The sequence below is a fragment of the Mytilus californianus genome, unplaced genomic scaffold (assembly GCF_021869535.1).
Source record: "Mytilus californianus isolate M0D057914Y unplaced genomic scaffold, xbMytCali1.0.p SCAF_6, whole genome shotgun sequence".
Lineage (NCBI taxonomy): Eukaryota > Metazoa > Mollusca > Bivalvia > Mytilida > Mytilidae > Mytilus > Mytilus californianus.
Genome location: NW_026262712.1, coordinates 79,254,002 through 79,271,861, shown reverse-complemented (window position 1 = coordinate 79,271,861; position 17,860 = coordinate 79,254,002). Strand labels below are relative to the sequence as shown.

General features: G+C 32.5%; 1 protein-coding gene across 2 annotated transcripts in view; it reads left to right on the top strand.

Annotated features, from left to right (window-relative positions):
* LOC127706372 (uncharacterized) overlaps positions 1-17,860 on the top strand; it is a 91,342-nt gene that overhangs the window by 72,512 nt on the left and 970 nt on the right. For both annotated transcript variants that reach the window (XM_052210950.1, XM_052210949.1), the window contains exons 2-3: positions 15,092-15,348; positions 16,588-16,692. In XM_052210950.1, coding sequence (XP_052066910.1) covers positions 15,092-15,348; positions 16,588-16,692 — 362 coding nt within the window. The remainder of the gene's footprint in view (positions 1-15,091; positions 15,349-16,587; positions 16,693-17,860) is intronic.

Sequence of the window (17,860 nt, the reverse complement as noted above, 5' to 3'; positions counted from 1 at the left end):
AAAAATACACAAAGTTCAGATCTGAAAGTGCTCGCAGTTACTGACAGCTAGTTCAAAACCAATAACAACTTATAAGAAAAATCATGTATTTAGGACTAAAATATCAATCAGTTCACATGCAACATCCAATGGATTTAGTGTAAAGACAACATAAACAGTCAGAGAAAAACATGACTTTGTGCAATGCCAAAATATAGGTATCGACAGATTGTAGTACCGTTAAAATACATATGTGTATAGCAATAATATTTAGTATGGTTTTAATTTATTGATAACATAATCAATATGTATACCAATAAAAACAATATTTAAAGATCTAATTACAGTGATGAATTGGTAACCTATTAGATTAATTGTATTTAAAGGATTGATAATTTTACCCGGATAGTATCTAAATATCCGGGCAAAGTATACAACATCACCGTAAAATTAGGGATGTGCTAATCCGTTTGAAATAAGGTTTCCATAGGTACAGCCAAACTTGCAAACCAAATTTTTGTATCTATGGAAGAATTTAGTAAGAGTTGTAAGTAATTTGTGGTCACGAAATCCCTGACTTAATAATTTACCAGTTATTTATATTACGTTCACTTAAATCCAAAATGTCACTACAAACACGGGCATAGTGAACGAGTTGGGACATATAAACACCGTAAGACGGTGCTAAAGGAACATCACCGTCCAAAAGAGGAAAATTAACAATAGGTATAGGAAAATCATTCCTTTTGTCGGAAATGTTTGTGTAGAGTTTCTGGTGTAAAACTGAAATATCTTAATCTACGAAAAGACAGTTATTGCTTTTAATATATGATTTACTTTAAGTAAGTTCCTTCTGGTAAATTTCGGCTTTATATTTAGAGAATGCTTGATTATTTAACGAGAAATTTTTATTAAGATAAGGTAAGTGTTGTTGAATCTATCAATTAAATGGAATTCAGACGGGTCTTCACTGAGTTTGGACATAAACTGTGTTGCATGGAAGTGTAGTATAAAGAGTCGAAAAGTCAAAACTGTCAACCAAATCAAAAGAAACTTCAAAAGCACGTAATTTATCTAAAACACTCCAAAAATGGTTAAATCAACTATGTCCATATGTTTTATTACAAAAAATAATGATAAGTTCTTTGATAGTAGTTAAGGAACTCGTTGATAGCACAGAAAGATTAGTAGTAGAACACTTTCTCGAGGCCGTGATGAAACGATATTTTACAGGTTTTTTGTGCAGCTTAGGTAACAAATACATAGTAGGGACCTTCAAATGTATAGAGGAGGCCTTAATCTGAGCTGTGGTAGTGACATGATTATTTACTATATGACCCTCTGTGGATTGTACGACCTTGAATGTAGTTGAATGTATACTTTCATTCTTAAGGACTCCCGTGTAGTATTTACGTCATACCACCACCACATTGTTGGCTGCTTTGTCGAGCGGTACCAACACAAAACGTATTGTGAGTACTTGAATTGTGTTTTTTTTTTAGAAAATACTCTTTATGATCTTCATGTTTGTCAATTTGAGGACACAGTCTATGGTGACAACTGATGCATTCAATTTGTTCTTAAACTGTGATGTTACACCATTGTCCTAGATTAGGAAAAATTTGATCCCTCACAATTATGTATAACCCTGCCAAGTTGTTTTATGTGCTGTATCATGTCAAGAGCCTGTCATTCACTGGTTGTCGTAGGTTCATGTTTGAAACATACGATTTTCGTTAGCTATTTTTATGGATAAGTAAGTTTGTTTTCACGTTTGAATTGTTTAAAATTTTTATATTGGGACCTCTTATAACTGACTTGATGGGTTTTTGCATTTTGGAACTCCATACGATGACAGTACGGTTACCTATAGTTGTAAATTTCTATGCCATTTGGCCTCTGTTGGAGAGCTGTTTTTATTGGTAATCATACCACCATTTTTATTGTTATATAAATAGCATCTATTCACGTCGTTTTAATCCTGGTGGATAGTTGTTTTATTGGCAATTATACAATATCTCCTAATTTTTGAAAAATATATGATTACACAAAGTTGATTTTTGTTGGAATTTGCCTTACTTTATAGGTGCCCCCCTTTTTATATCATATAAGTCCTTATGTATTTAAATATTTTTAAATTCTTTAATTTTTAGATGTAAGTATATTGTTTGTTATAGTAACATGTGTATAATTGTATAGCAATGAAGGTAATTTAGAGCAATTAATATAAGAATACCCAGTCCATTGGACCTATATGCTACCTTAATGTTTGGATGTGAATGTTTCTGATTAAGGATAATCCAAATGAGCGCTTTGAGCACACCAAATTTAAAACTATTGTTCTTATTGTCTAACACATGGTCGATACCGCTGCTTGTGGACAGCTAGTCCCCATGGGTTTCATCAGCTCAGTAGTGAGTACTCCATTACTGGTATGATTTATAACATACCTCTAACTTAAGTTTTGAAGCAAAGTTGACATCTATTCTTTTTATGTCTCACAGTAACCCGTGCTTTGTTTCCGACATACCTTTCTTATATACTACATTTAACTGAACTTTTCAAATTTTTATGTTCAAGTGGTGGGTTTAAATCAGGACAAGCATTGTTAACGCAACACGTTTATACAATGTTATTTTGATTAACTTAGGGATGTACACCTCTGAGAAGCCAAAAATTTCTAAAATTTAACTTTTTTTTTTAACCAGATTTTGGGGTTTATATGACTATAAAAAAAAAATTGGCGAAGAAAAAATCATATGGTGGTGTACTACTTTTTTTTTGCTACAGCCATTTGAAAGTACCCAATTTTGATGGGTTTCTTATTTTTCATCAAATTTTACCCATTTTTGGACTATTATCATGAAAAAAATCACAGTTTCACGATTAAACTTTTTCATACTTTCACTTAAGATGAAGTGGACCAATCTGAATAGATTTAAATTAATATGTTAATATAAAAAGGTTTTATAAAATTTTGTTGCTTTTTCGTGTCAAATTTACAATGTTGTCAAATTTGTAAATTTGGGATTTTTCTCTTTTTTGAAAACTAAATGCATATTATTTCAACTTCTCTCTTATAAATGATTGAAAAGGTACATATCTAAGAAATTTGAAAAGAAAAAAATTGATATGGGATGTACATGTATCTAGTAAAATCATTTCTTGTACCCTCACCCATTTTCTCAACATTTTGGCTAATGAAACTGACTTGATTGGTTATAAAATTTGAAAATTTTATTTCTCAAAAACTACTTATTGTAAATACACAATTTTTAACAGAGTTAAGATTGATTATAATATTTTTCAAATTCATTGATATTTTCCACTTGTATCACATGTTTTGGTAATAATTCCAGAACGAGATTTCAACGAGACTGAAACGTCAGAAGAATACAGCCTTAATATAGACAGACATAATAATACTTCAAGTTGTAATATATTCGACGATGAAGTTATTTTAAAAACAGACGGGTAATACCAAGGGGACCTTCAAAATGCATACTATTTCGATGAACAATTGACAACGCAATGGCAAAAATAAAACGAATGACGACGATAAGACAAAGAATTCAATAAACACTACTGGTACATTAAAAACTAAAATTGAGCAACACGAACCAGACCAAAAGCTGGGTTGATCTGAGGTTTTCCGAAAGGGTAAGCAAATCCTACTCCACTGATCATACCGATAATAATTTACTCTGTATTAACATCTTTTCGACCTTTTAAGTAAAAAATGTCATGGCATTGTTAATCTGTTTTAGACTTACGAATTGGAATATCCCTTTTGTATCTTTCGCCTGTCTTTCATTACAAAATTGAAACTTTTTCTTGTTTTGATATTTGATATCATGTGGGAGTATAAATTGCTCTATTAATCTGCAACTGTACCCTTTTATCAGTGCGTATGCAAGAATAAAACTATCGGGTTTTCTGCCCATTGATATTTTATCACCATAATTAAACATGTGATTCCAACATACTTTTAGGATTTACTTTGTGTTGAGTGGCTGATATTTGACCATATCAATACACAGAAAACCAGATAATATGTTAATTGTACATTTTTTGTTATATTTCCCTTCCTCATATACGGTTAGGCCTTAGTTTTGCTAAAGGGTATCCTGTATTCAGGGTTAGGTTTCAGTTAAGGTTAATTTAAGATTTGGGTTGGGATAGGGTTAGGTGAGTGTTCATTTTTGGTTATGGTAAAATTTAAAGGAGTAAAAATATTGTAACTTTAGGGACGGATACGGGTTAATTTTATGGTTAGGATTAATTGAGTATAGCTCTATATGGGCTGGTCCCCTAAAATAAATAAATGTTATTTCACGGTTGGTGTTTTAAAAAAAAGTAACCTTATAAGTTCTTCTGTGTAAAACTCCTCCCCAAGAAGCACCTCCCTAATAAGTCCTGTTCACGTCTAGAAACCGCAATAAGATAATTACGCAGCAAATGAGTAGGGCAATATAGGGACTGGGAAGTACGATAACTATAAGCATCACCATGATTAGTTTTTTTATTTGGAAAATTCTCTAGATCTCATTGCAGGGTATATTTTGCAATCTTCCTGTTTTGACGGTAAACATTATAATATAAACATACTACTACGGCAATACCAATTAATTCAAATAAATCTCTCTTTAATTCTATATGACATTGTTCCGCGCAGGATTTAAAAAAAAAATTTGAATGAAATTCCCCCTCAAAGAGTTGTCAATATCTGAAAACAAGGCTGAAATAAACTGGTCTTGTGGATATTGCTTTATACTTGTTTCCGGTCTCGCTTCCGGTCTCGCTTCTTTTTGAGTTGATGCGATTCTCTTACATGTAGTTGTTTAAGTGACCTTCATGTATGTGGTACTTTAAACAACTGTCATACAACTGGGAAGTTTAGCTCGCAATTGAATCAGGTTTAACTCACAATTTTCATCGGACAATGCCTTCCAAGTCACGAATATGACATTTGTTTTCCATTCGTTTCGTTGGTTGATAAAGTCTCACGTTTAATTTTGTCAGTTTTTATGGACTTTCCCTTTTTGAATTAACTTTGGAGTTCAGTATTTTTGTTAATACTTTTATTTTCTTATCGCTTTACGAGATTTGAACACCGGTGAATTACTGTCGACTAAATTTAAAGTACACTGATTCCAAAAATATAGTTTCTATATTTCTTTGGTTAGAAATAATGGACATTTTTCTACATCCGGTTTGAAAACGTCACTTCCGGTGTCATATGATAGCTTACATTACACAGATCCCAAAAGTTAATGATTTACATTTTTTTTTGCTTGGATTAAAGGAGATAGTTTGCTACTTCCGATTTACACTGTGATTTTTTCTTTCGTTTGATTGGTAACTTAATGGTGATTCCCAAAATATATTATATCTTTGTACTTTGGATAAAATTGACAACTGCCGGAATACGTCACTTCCGAATAACCTTTTTAAGATAAATCACAAATGAAAAAAACACTGAAAGGTTATATATAATTAATTCGTCCGAAGCGTTTTTTCTGGATTTACCTTCAACAAGAACATTTAAAGTAAACATATTGAAAGACAAGGACGTTTGATTCCCGAAACAGCTGAAAGGTTTTATGACCAAAAGGGACAAACAATTATAACCAAATCCATCTAAGGTCAACATTGCCTGTACCGAATCAATGACTACTAAGCAGATGATACATTGCCTTAACATATACGGATTTATATATTTCCGATAGTTCACAAATTTACGTATCAAAAGACGAATATAAAAGTCATCAGATTGGTTTAATAAAATCATTCAAAATACCAGGACTGAAGTCTACATCAGACTCATTCGTGCCGCTGGAATATAAACAGTTGTAAGGCCGAATCAAATACGAAATTGAAGATCTTTGATAATAGACGATCCAAATAATTGAACATTGTATACAATAATAAATTTACAGACAAATGCACATTATGATTATATTTCATGTCAAAACAAAAATGCTGACTACTGGGCTTGTCAAAACCTCGGGAAAAACGTCCACTAGTAGTGGCATCGACCGAAAGAACTGTAAAACTCATGAGAGATACCTTGCATTTTTATTTTGTACGCAAGACTTGCGTTTTGTCTACACCAGAGTCATCAGTGACGCTCGAATGAAAACAGCTATAAGGTCAAATCAAATACGAAGTTAAAGAGCATTTAAATCCAGTTACAAAAAAAAAAACAAGAGATAACTAAAAAGTCAATTGTTCATGAACAATTAAAAGGTCTTTCTTTTTTTCTTTTATTGATAGCCTTCTTAGTTCAAAAATATATGGTTGCCAAGGACATTTATGTTCATAACAAGTGGTTGTTAAGGACAAAAATCATTCCTAAGGATAAAAATCATTCCTAAGGATAAAAATATTACTTCCAGTATTAAAAATATCATATACTATTCAAGTTTAAAAAATAAGTGATTGCGAAGGACTTTTATGTCGTTGCTAGGGACAAAAATGTCATTTCCAGTATTAAAAATTTCATATCTATATCATTCATAGCCTTCTAAGTTCAAAAATATATGGTTGCTAAGGTGTTTTATGTCGTTGCTAGGGACCTTGACCTCTGGTTTTGACCTGCTTTTATAGATCTTATTATTCTGAACATTTTTGCATTTTCAAAGTTTCTTTCTATCTCTAACCTCTATTGAGTTATATGCAAAAAATCATCTTTTCGGACCCGAAAAACAGTTTTGGTGCCCTAGGTCCATAATAGTTGGTCCAATAATTTTGAACCCACATAACAAATGTAGGTCTTGCCATGGCACACGTTATCTCCGTTACATTTTATCAGCCATCTTTTACGTTTATTGAGTAAATCCGATAACAAGCTAAGGTCAAAATCTACGTCATGACCTTGACCTTTGACCTTAGGTCAATTTTCATTGTCAAGTGAATTGATGATCATTGGTGAAAATCCTAGGTGGCTACAACTTACGGTTTCTGAGTTTTAGTGGCCAACCGACATTGGTTAATTTTCAAAGGGGCATAACCCTACTAATGAATCGTTGAATCTTTACGATTCAAATGTAACAAAGAACCAGGGTCTGCTCCTGAACAAATTCCATCCTTTGTTTTTTTTTCTACCTATTATTGTTATGGAGTTAGACTGAAAACAAGGGTTTCGGTGTAAGGGGAGATAACCGCTATAAAGAAATGTTACGCGGTCGTGCCCTCACCACAAGATAGCTTTTGGTCAACAGATACTAGATACCTAATATCATTTTAACATGTTAAAGTTTGGCGGAAAGAATAATAATAATAATTAGAATGTCAATTGTTCTTGAACAATTGAGAGGTCTTTCCTTTTCGTAATGTAAAATACATTAGGCGTAGAATGCATTGAAAAGCTCTTAAACACACATACAACTGTAAATATATGACAGAAAACAACAAATTCGCCATTTAGGACATAACCTTGACTTTTGACCATGTGACCTTTGTAAAGGTCATTGGTCCACAATATCAATTTAAAAGACCCCATTGGTCTAGGACCTTTCGTTAAAGAGTTAAAGACAATTTTATTTTTTCAGAAACCGTTAACGGAGGTTATACCTCTTAAGAAAATGACAAATCTCTTCGGTCAAATATAAAAAAGTTGTGCCTCAGTCACCTTAACATTTTTCACTATTTACTATTTCTGTAAGATTAACCGTTTTTGATATATCCAATAAAAAGTTGTAAGGTCAAAAGTCAAGGTCAACCTTAAAAACCTTTAAAACACACTAAAAATCCTTTAAAAAGGTCAAAAACATATTTCGTTATTTGGGACATGACCTTGACCTTTGACCTTGTGACTTTTGTCAAGGTCATTGGTCCCAAATGTCATTGCTGAAGACCCCATGGGTCTAGGACCTTTGGTTATATAGTAAAGGCTAATTTTGTCTTTTCAGAAACCTAAAACAGGGGTTTTGCCCCTTACAGAAAGGTCAAATCTCTTCGGTCAAAATGTAACAAAGTTGCGCTTAAATGACCCAATCATTTTCAACTATTCAAAACTTCTGTAAATATAATGGTTTCTGAGATCATCTCATAACAAGGTGTAAGGTCAAAGGTCAAGGTCAACATACAAATTTGACCTTGATGCATTTTCAAAGTCATATAAATTAATGATCATTGGTGAAGATCCTAGGTGGCTACGACTTACGGTTTCTGAGTTTTATTGGCCAATCGGTTAATTTTCATAGGGCATAACTCTACCAAGAAGTCGTTGAATCTTTTTGATCCAAATGTAACGAAGAACCGGGTCTGGTCCTGAACAAATTTCACCCTTCACTCTTTTCTACCTATAACGGTTACGGTGTTTGAATGATAACAAGGTTTTTAGGTTTCGGAGGGATTACTCCGAACCGACAAAAATTTTTGACTCACAGGGTGAGTTCCGGATAGATAGTTATGACACAGATACAAAGTGTGAACCTGAAAGCGACACGTCTTACCGTTAAGGCTGCTAACTTCGTCAAAGTTTGGCGGAAAAAGAATAATAATAATAATTAAAATGTCAATTGTTCTTGAACAATTGAGAGGTCTTTCCTTTTCATTATGTAAAATATATGTTTAAATAAGCGTATAATGCATTGAAAAGCTCTAAAACACACAAAACCCTTAAAATATTGTCAAAAACACATAATTCGGAATTTGGGACATGACCTTGACTTTTGACCTTATGACCTTTGTCAAGGTCATTGGTCCACAATGTCATAACAAAAGACCCCATAAGTCTAGGACCTTTGGTTCATGAGTTAAAGGTTATTTTGTCTTTTCTAAAACAGTTAACAGGGGTTATGCCCCTTACGGATAGGTCAAATCTCTTTGGTAAAAATGTAAAAAAGTTGTGCCTTTATGTCCCAATTATTTTTCACTATTTACTATTTCTGTAAGTATTATCGTTTTGAAGATACCGAATAAATAAGTTTTAGGGTCAAATGTCAAGGTCAACCACAAAAAGCTTTAAAACACACTAAAAATCCTTTAAATAAGGTCGAAAACACATAATTCGTTAACTGGGACATGACCTTGACCTTTGACCTTTTGACCTTTGTCAAGGTCATAAGTTTCCAATGTCATTGTTGAAGACACCATGGGTCTAGGACCTTTGGTTTAACAGTAAAACCTGATTTTGTCTTTTTAGAAACCTAAACTAGGGGTTATGCCCCTTATAGAAAGGTTAAATCTTTTCGGTCAAAATGAAACGAATTTGCGCCTTAATGACCCAAACATTTCCCACTATTAAAAACTTCTGTAAATATAATGGTTTATGAGATTATCCCAGAACAAGGTGTTAGGTCAAAGGTCAAGGTCAACATACAAATTTGACCTTGAGATATTTTTCAGAGTCACATCAATGGATGATGATTGTTGAAGATCTTAGGTGTCTACGACTTACGGTTTCTGAGTTTTGGGGGCCAACCGACTGCGGTTAATTTTCATAGGGGCATAACCATACCAATGAGTCGTTGAATCTTTTCAATCCAAATGTAACGAAGAACCGGGGTCTGGTCCTGAACAAATTTCATTCTTTCCGAACCGACAAAATTTTTCGACTCACAGGGTGAGTTCCGGATAGGTATTCATGACACCGATACAAGGTGTGAACCTGAAAGTGACACTTCTTACGGTTAAGGCTGCTAACTTCGTCAAAGTTTGGCGGAAAAAGAATAATAATCAACAGAAGAAATACAGTAAGGTCTTTCCCTTTTGAAAAAGGAAAGACCTTAATAATAATAATAATCAGAAGAAATACAGTGAGGTCTTTCCCTTTTGGAAAAGGAAAGACCTTAATAATAAACAGAATAAATACAGTAAGGTCTTTCCTTATAGAAAAAGGAAAGACCTTAATAATAATAATAATCAGAAGAAATACTGTAAGGTCTTTCCTTATAGAAAACGGAAAGACCTTAATTAAAATGTCAATTGTTCTTGAACAATTGAGAGGTCTTTCCTTTTCTTAATGTAAAATACATGTTCCAAATGGCGTAGAATGCATTGAAAAGATCTTAAACACACATACAACTGTAAAAATATGACAAAAAACAACAAATTTGCTATTTCTGTAAGATTAACCGTTTTTGAGATATCCAATAAAAAATGTAAGGTCAAAGGTAAAGGTCAACATTAAAAACCTTTAAAACACACTAAAAATCCTTTAAATAAGGTCTAAACACATAATTCGCTATCCTGGACATAACTTTGACCTTTGTCAAGGGCATTAGTCCCCAATGTCATTGCTGAAGACCACATGGGTCTAGGACTTTTGGTTATATAGTAAAAGCTGACTTTGACTTGTCAGAAACTTAAAACAGGGTTATGCCCCTTACAGGAAGGTCAAATCTCTTCGGTCAAAATGTAACAAAGTTGCGCATTAATGACCCAAACCCTTTCCACTATTCAACACTTCTGTAAGTATTAAGGTTTCTGGGATTATCCCATTACAAGGTGTTAGGTCAAAGGTCAAGGTCAACATACCAATTTGACCTTGAGGAATTTTTAGAATCTTTAGATTATAACATTTTAAAGAATTTTATTTTATTTTGTAATGGTTTTTTTTTTATTTTCCCCGTGGTGTACCCAATAATCCAAAGTCAAAATTTACGATCAAGCTGACCATCTACTCACTAAACGAAGCATTTATGAACAGTAGAATAATAACTATAAAAAGATCTTGAATTAAGTTCATACAGATTTATGTTTTAAGTCATTTGGATGCGCACGTCTTTCTTGTGGTGCTATTGACAGGATATTTATTTGTGTCTTTAAGTGGTATTTCGGGAGAGAGAGACAAAACTAATATTCATGCGTATTATTATGTTAATGGATTATGTGTGTTTTTCGTTTGATAAATCTTGGATGTAGAATCATCTGAGAAAAATGACATGGTACAACTAGAATAAATTTCCAGGTATGTAACACTCTAGTCTATGTTTTCTAACTAATAAGGGTGTGCTCGTTTTGAAGTTATATCTGAAACAAAATATGATTCTATATTTCAAACCATTCTATTAGATCAAATAAAATTAAACAAGAAAAAAGTGTTTCCTGTTTCATGCATAATCCAACATTTTTTGTTCGCTCCCTTTGCTCATAACAACAAAACAAATGTTATGCATGTTTTAGAGTCTTAAATATCAATACAAGCAAACTGAAAATATTTTTTCATTCTTCCCTATTATCAGAAAGGAGACAAACAATTTTTAGAAAGAAAAAAAAAACGCGTGATTAAAAACATTTCTAGATTGCGTTTTGTATGTCTTTAACTTAAGTGGAAAACTACTTTTTGATTTCATTTAAACATTCAACGATTAACGCCGTCATTTGCACTGCCGATGTAACTGTCATATTTGCCACTGGACATATAACAACAGTGAAGGAATTCGATTGTGTTACGCGTTTCTGTTGAAAATTGAATAAAAATCCCGCCCAATATTTAACACAAGCATTATTCAAATGTTATCCATACCCCTCAAATTATAACTACGAAAAATCAAGTAATATACCGAATATGCCATTTTGACCATTTCAGTTTCTTGAACTATTTATTCTATTTAACCACAATATTAATGTAGAAACTATCTGAGCAATATTTCGTTTTTTTCAATATACATATTAAAATGGAACGAACGATTTTTGCTGTATAAAAAAATACAACACTTTAAGTTTCAAGCAAATGATATCTTAAACGGTAAAATTAAAAGCAAATCTATATTTAAGTGAAATATATGTTTCTCAAATTTTCCTTATTGTATAATGTTAATGTGTTAAATATTACAAAAGAATCTAACTGAGTTAACACATGTCATATGTTGTAGATGCACAGAAGAGGAATGGCACTCAATGGAAAATATTCGTTTTTACCCACTTGGAAACTATCCGTGGCAGAAATTTGGCCAAGATTTGCATCGAAAAAGAAATTGTAGATAATGTTGTGGAATTTTATGGAAAACGATACTATATATTATACGACAAGATTACGACTCGTAACTAAAAGCAATTTATTTATAATGAGATATTTTGTATTCATTGTATTACTACGATGTCATCCCAATTAAAAAAATCCATTTAATATCAGCCGTTTATGTAAGTTTTTATCTTCATTTAATATCGCGTTACGTCCTATAGAACTATTTCCATGGGTGAACACTTTTTAAAAAAGTGCCCATGGAAATACCCAAAGGGCAAAATTTCTAGATGAATTAAGATAAACAATAATAAATAACTCTCCATTCCTGAAAAATAATGGAGAGTTTGAACAAAAGATTTACGTCACAGGTGTATTCTAACAAGTATTGTCTGACAAATTTAGAACATATTTACACATTCGAGTGACATTACAAGTTTGTCCTTTGTCATTGTTATTAATCAAATCTTAATATGAGTTCACTTTGAAGTGTAACGATGGTAAATGATAGGGTTTTTATCAATATACAATTACCATTTCAACAGAAGGAATGAAATATCACTGAGATTTGTGAGGACAAAAAGGATAAATTGTTAAAAATGGAGATTTTTTGGTCTGCTTCAGGTGAAATTGTACCTATATATTTCAAATTCCTTCATTTCAAAAAAACAAAATGATAAATCAGCTTTTTAAAAAATTTAATAATGATAAAACTAAATCAATGAATACTAAAATTATGATCGTTAAAACATCAGATGCTTACCTTTTCTATCAATAAATGTATTGAATTTTTTTCTCATAAATGTCCTTTGCTTTATATATCAACACTTACTGTGTCTTAAAAATAAAATGACATTGATTCTAGGGTCTGATGTAATATTAAGATTAAATATTAATTTACCTACACCTTTTTCCCTTTTCAATTTATTGTTTTCCTTTCATTTATGTACCATTATATAACATATGCAATATTCAAAACTAAACATTAAATGTTTTTTATAATTCTATTCTCTTGTCATTTATAATGATTAGACTAACAACAGTACTCCTTTTTTCCTTTGCTCTTTTCTAAGTACACTTTGCCTATATTTGCCTCAAGGGATTATACTCTTCTTTAATCTGTTATTTAGAGTTCACTATCATACTGAATCTACAATGGAAAGTAGTTCGTGTATAGCATTTTATATTGCATGGAAAGCAAAAAATATAAGGGGAAAATCTGTTTTCCATTGGACGAGAAGGGATGAGTATGTTCTAAATAATTAAGCATTGTTCAGTGTTAAGCAGTATTTAAGCCAATAGTAAAATTTTAAAATTACTTACATGTTATGTATAAATGTTGCGAAGTTTAAATGTACTTCTCCAAAGATAGTTTTAGGTCACATTGGAAACTTCTTTTGCCATATTTGAGACAATTCAAGGTGCACAACTCCCGAACAGTAACCACGAGTCAACTGTAAACCCAAACATTTGATCTGCAGTTCATTGTAGGCAGATGTAAAAGAGAGGCGAACATACCAAAAGGGATATTCAAACTCATAAGTCGAAACAAACTGACCAAAAAGTAACTAAATATGTATTCATATACACAAATAAAAACGTATGGTAGTATATCATGTCGATATTATGTACTGATTTTGTGGCTTGCACAAGGTCACGCTTTTCTCAAACTGTTTATGACGTTTTTACAATACAGTTAGATCTGTTGAATGTATACAGATTGATACTTTAGTCTGAGAGAACATGGTTTATGTATTAGTTGTTATTTGCTTTGAACTTGCTTTGAACTTGCTTTAAGTACCTGCTAGTACTGTTAGATCGGTACTTTGTGTCTTTTGTCATTACGTTATTTATGTTGGTGCTTCATGCCAATCTAACGAGTCAAGCCATTTCCAGATGATTTTTATAGTTTATTCTAATATGAAGTCCTTCTTTCGATTTGGAAACAAACAGAAAGTCCATGTTCTAATTACAATAAAACATGGGCTGCACGTGATTGACGTCACAATTGAAATTGCAACGTCAGATGTATTTTGAACAACGCCGGAGGTCGGAATGGATAGTTTTGTCGGTGTTGCTCGCTAGCAAATTAAATAAAATCATTCTAAAAGTAAGTTTATGTTTATATATTAATTTTTTGATCGTTCAACTGTTGATTTTTTTATAACGTTTTTGGTTCATCAAATCAAAATGGCTGCCTTTTGGATGTGTATTAAAGGTCCTCTTCGAAGTACAAAAGTTAACATTGGTAGGCATTATATTTGTCAATATTTTACACCTTGCTAACGCCCGGTATAAAGATATTGACAAATTAAATGCCTACCAATGTTAAAATGAGCATAAAGCATGGCATGAAAGAATTATTTCTTAAATAATATTTTGTCATATAAAATCACTGTCCCAGGTTAGGAAGAGGGTCCCAAGTAAGGAGCTTTTTAATCAGTGATTGTATTTGTTCCACATTTTGTCACGTCGGGTATTTAATAGCTGACTATACGTTATCGGTTTTGCAATTGTTGTAGGCTGTGCGATGCTAAAAATGGTCTGAAATCAATTTCACATTTTGTCCGCTTACCCTTAAACATGAGATTATCCCCGGTTTTCGATTTTTGCCATGGTGTTGGCAGTATGATTTCAACTGATCAGTTTAATTATCCCTTTAGTATCGTTTGCCTCTCTTTCATTTGGACTCTTGTTAATATTCTCTCATTAACAATCATGCATGTACTACATCTAATGTTATATTAAGATATCCAACTATTTTGGCAAGAAATTGTAGCAATAGTAGACATTAATTTGGCTTGCTCTTCATCATTATGATAATATGTGATTTCCAAAGGTATACAATTTCATTCCAAAGCGAAGTTGAGTTAACATATGGAAATCGTTTCGTTCTTATTTAGACTCATCCCGTCAATGGAGACAACATAATGTTACTTATCACCATCGAAAACCAATTTCAAAATGCGTAACTCATGCCACGTTTACATTATCAGAGAAGTAACAGTCTGTTATTTAGTGAATTTTATACTTAATTTATTTAAAAAAACTGACTTATCTTGGTAGTCTTTGTGTAGATTAAGAGCTACTGTGTCACATGTTACCTCCCACCAAAAGGAGAAGGAAAAATAGATTATATCGAGATATCTTGAAAAACAAATAAAATTTAATTACAGCTCCATTTTGTTTCTATTTTAGGGGCAGCACATCACATTACGTTTAGTGATTTTTGTTATCTACGTGCAATCAGTTACTCCTGGTGGCCCTTCTCCTACTACTCCTCCTCCTGCTCCTACCTCTGTTGTTTATACAGATTCAACTACTAATCCCCCTCCTGCTCCTACTCTTGTTCCTACTACTACTCGAACGCCTACTCCTAACCGAGTTTGCACCCGACCAAAACAAATTCACGTACAAAAATTGGTTGAAGCAAGAAATGCTGGCAAATATCCAAGGTAAGTACATTTAGAATTGTAAAAACTAAACACTTCACCAAAACTAATGTTATGAATTTATAGATAACATTTATCTAGTGAAAGTCTGAAGCACTAACCCTGACAAATCTTGCAATTAATTAAGGATTAATAATCAAATCAAGGTGACATAGTGTTGCCAACTGTAAAACTAGTCACATCTATTTTTCCATATCTTTTAGTTCTTACGACATCAAAATTTAGAACGATTATTCTCAGACTTGTTATCATCAAGCATATCTATTTCATGTTAACACGTGCAATGTATTCCAATTTCCTGTTATCACTAGCAGGGTTTAGAGTGGGGTTAGTCTTGGGGTAGATGAGGATTACAATTTATAATGTTGCCGAATTTCAGCTTTTTGTCAAGTAACAGTTAAATAAAAGCATATTTTTATATTGGAATGGGGTTGCAGTAATCAGGGATGTTGTCGCAACATTTGTATTCTTTCTAACTTGTTTTCAACACATAGGGATCACACGTTTGAGTTTCCTAATTGTTCGTTTAATTATTTGTTTGCGGACTTTCATAGTAATGTTGAGACCTCATTCACTTTCATGAATTGGATGAATCATAATCTCTGTCGAAGAAAAAGGTAAACTCTACGTAAAGTAAAAAAAAAAAGACAACCAACAATTAACAAAAACACTTCGCAGAAACTAACGATTGAACAGCATCAACCTTCCCAAGAAAACATGATTAGATTCAGGTGCTTCCGGAAGGGTGAATAGTTCCTGCGCCTCAAGTGACACTCGGCGTGTTGATAATGGCATGTACAACTATAATTTGCATTTGCTTATATTATCACGTAGAAAGCAGGACGAAATTGTCACTCAAACAAATGGAATATATCCGTGGTCATCTGTAACACATATATTTCTTAACAATCAATTAATAAATGATGAAGTGTTAGACATGTTAGAATAGATTACTTTAACTGTACCTGCAAGTACCTAATATTCTGGTAAGAAGGGCAGGTTCTCGAATACCTTATAAACTCCATAAGGCGTTATCCAATCAACCACAAATAGATAGTAAACAGTTTAAACAATTTAGCAATCTGAATAAATGGCTTGAAATCATTTTCTTACTGCAAAAACAGATACTGAAATTTGTGTTAAACTGTAGGAAAAGAAAAGAAAAAATAACTATCTTTATTCATACATTTTAACTAAACTATAATTCCTAAACAACTTTACATCACATGCATGTATTTCCAGGGCAGCTATAAGAAAAGCCATGGTTAAGTCCAGCAGAACGAGCAAACACCTCCTCCGTATTGGAAGAGTTCATGGACACGGTTCTTGTCAGACATACAGACACAGGTAAGTGTTATAAATTCTGTAGCAAATATGTTTTGGAATAAAAGGCAATACCAGTTAGAGCAATTATGCATTACAAAGAAACGCGTGCCGTTTTGTAGATTAAATTAATTGGTGTTAACCATACAGAGTTTTTCAATTTTTGCAATTATCACTTTAAAAACTAATTTGATCAATAATTCAAATATGACAGGGAAAAAACTTATAAGCAGAGGTCAATACGAATAACTTACATAAGGAAAATCAATACAAATTGAAACCAGTGCGTGAAAATTTCAATTTAATTTGAGGATTGAGTATAAGGTTTTGCACATTCGTATGTCCATATCAACCTTCATCCAATTAGGAAGAAACCTACTTTATGAAAAGCGTCTGCTATGAATGTTAAAGTACTCAGAATCTAAAACTGACCATACGTTTTCAACAAGTTTTTTAATGGGTTTTACAAAGGAAAACTGGTATTCTAATGGATATAAGTTCTTGTCATTGTCGTTTGTTCAGTATGTTCGTGTGTTTTTTGTGTTGATTCTAGTGAGCACTGCTTGAGAAAAAAAATCATTGAATTCTTTGTTTTGTCTTCCCCGTGCGGCTGAGATGCCCTTAGTTCCAAGCACTGCCTACTCCGCCCTATAAACCAACTGACAGATATATTTCAAAGATATTTCTAAGATTAAAGTCCCTGAAATTTACATTTACTATGTGCATTTTGTTCTTATTTGATTGACGATTTTCCGAGTGTTTGCATGGAGTTAAAATACAATACTGAAAACATTCAACCCTTCAACAAGAGTTGAATAAAAAGAACCATGATTTGACTCCTGAAATGTCGAGTTCTTCAATGTGCGTCAACATTTCAATTTAATTTGAGGATGGAGTATAAGGTTTTGCACATTCGTATGTCCATATCAACATTCATCTAATTAGGAAGAAACATAATTTATGAAAAGCATCTGCTCTGAATGTTATTAAAGTACTCAGAATCTTAAATTGACCATACGATTTTTAACCAGTTCTTAATGGGTTTTACAAAGGGAAACAACTGTTATTCTAATGGATATAAGTTCAAGTCATTGTCGTGTGTTCATTTTCTTTTGTGTTGACTCTAGTGAGCGCTGCTTGAGAAAAAAATACAATTTTTATTAAATTCTTTGTTTTGTCTTTCTCAAGCTGT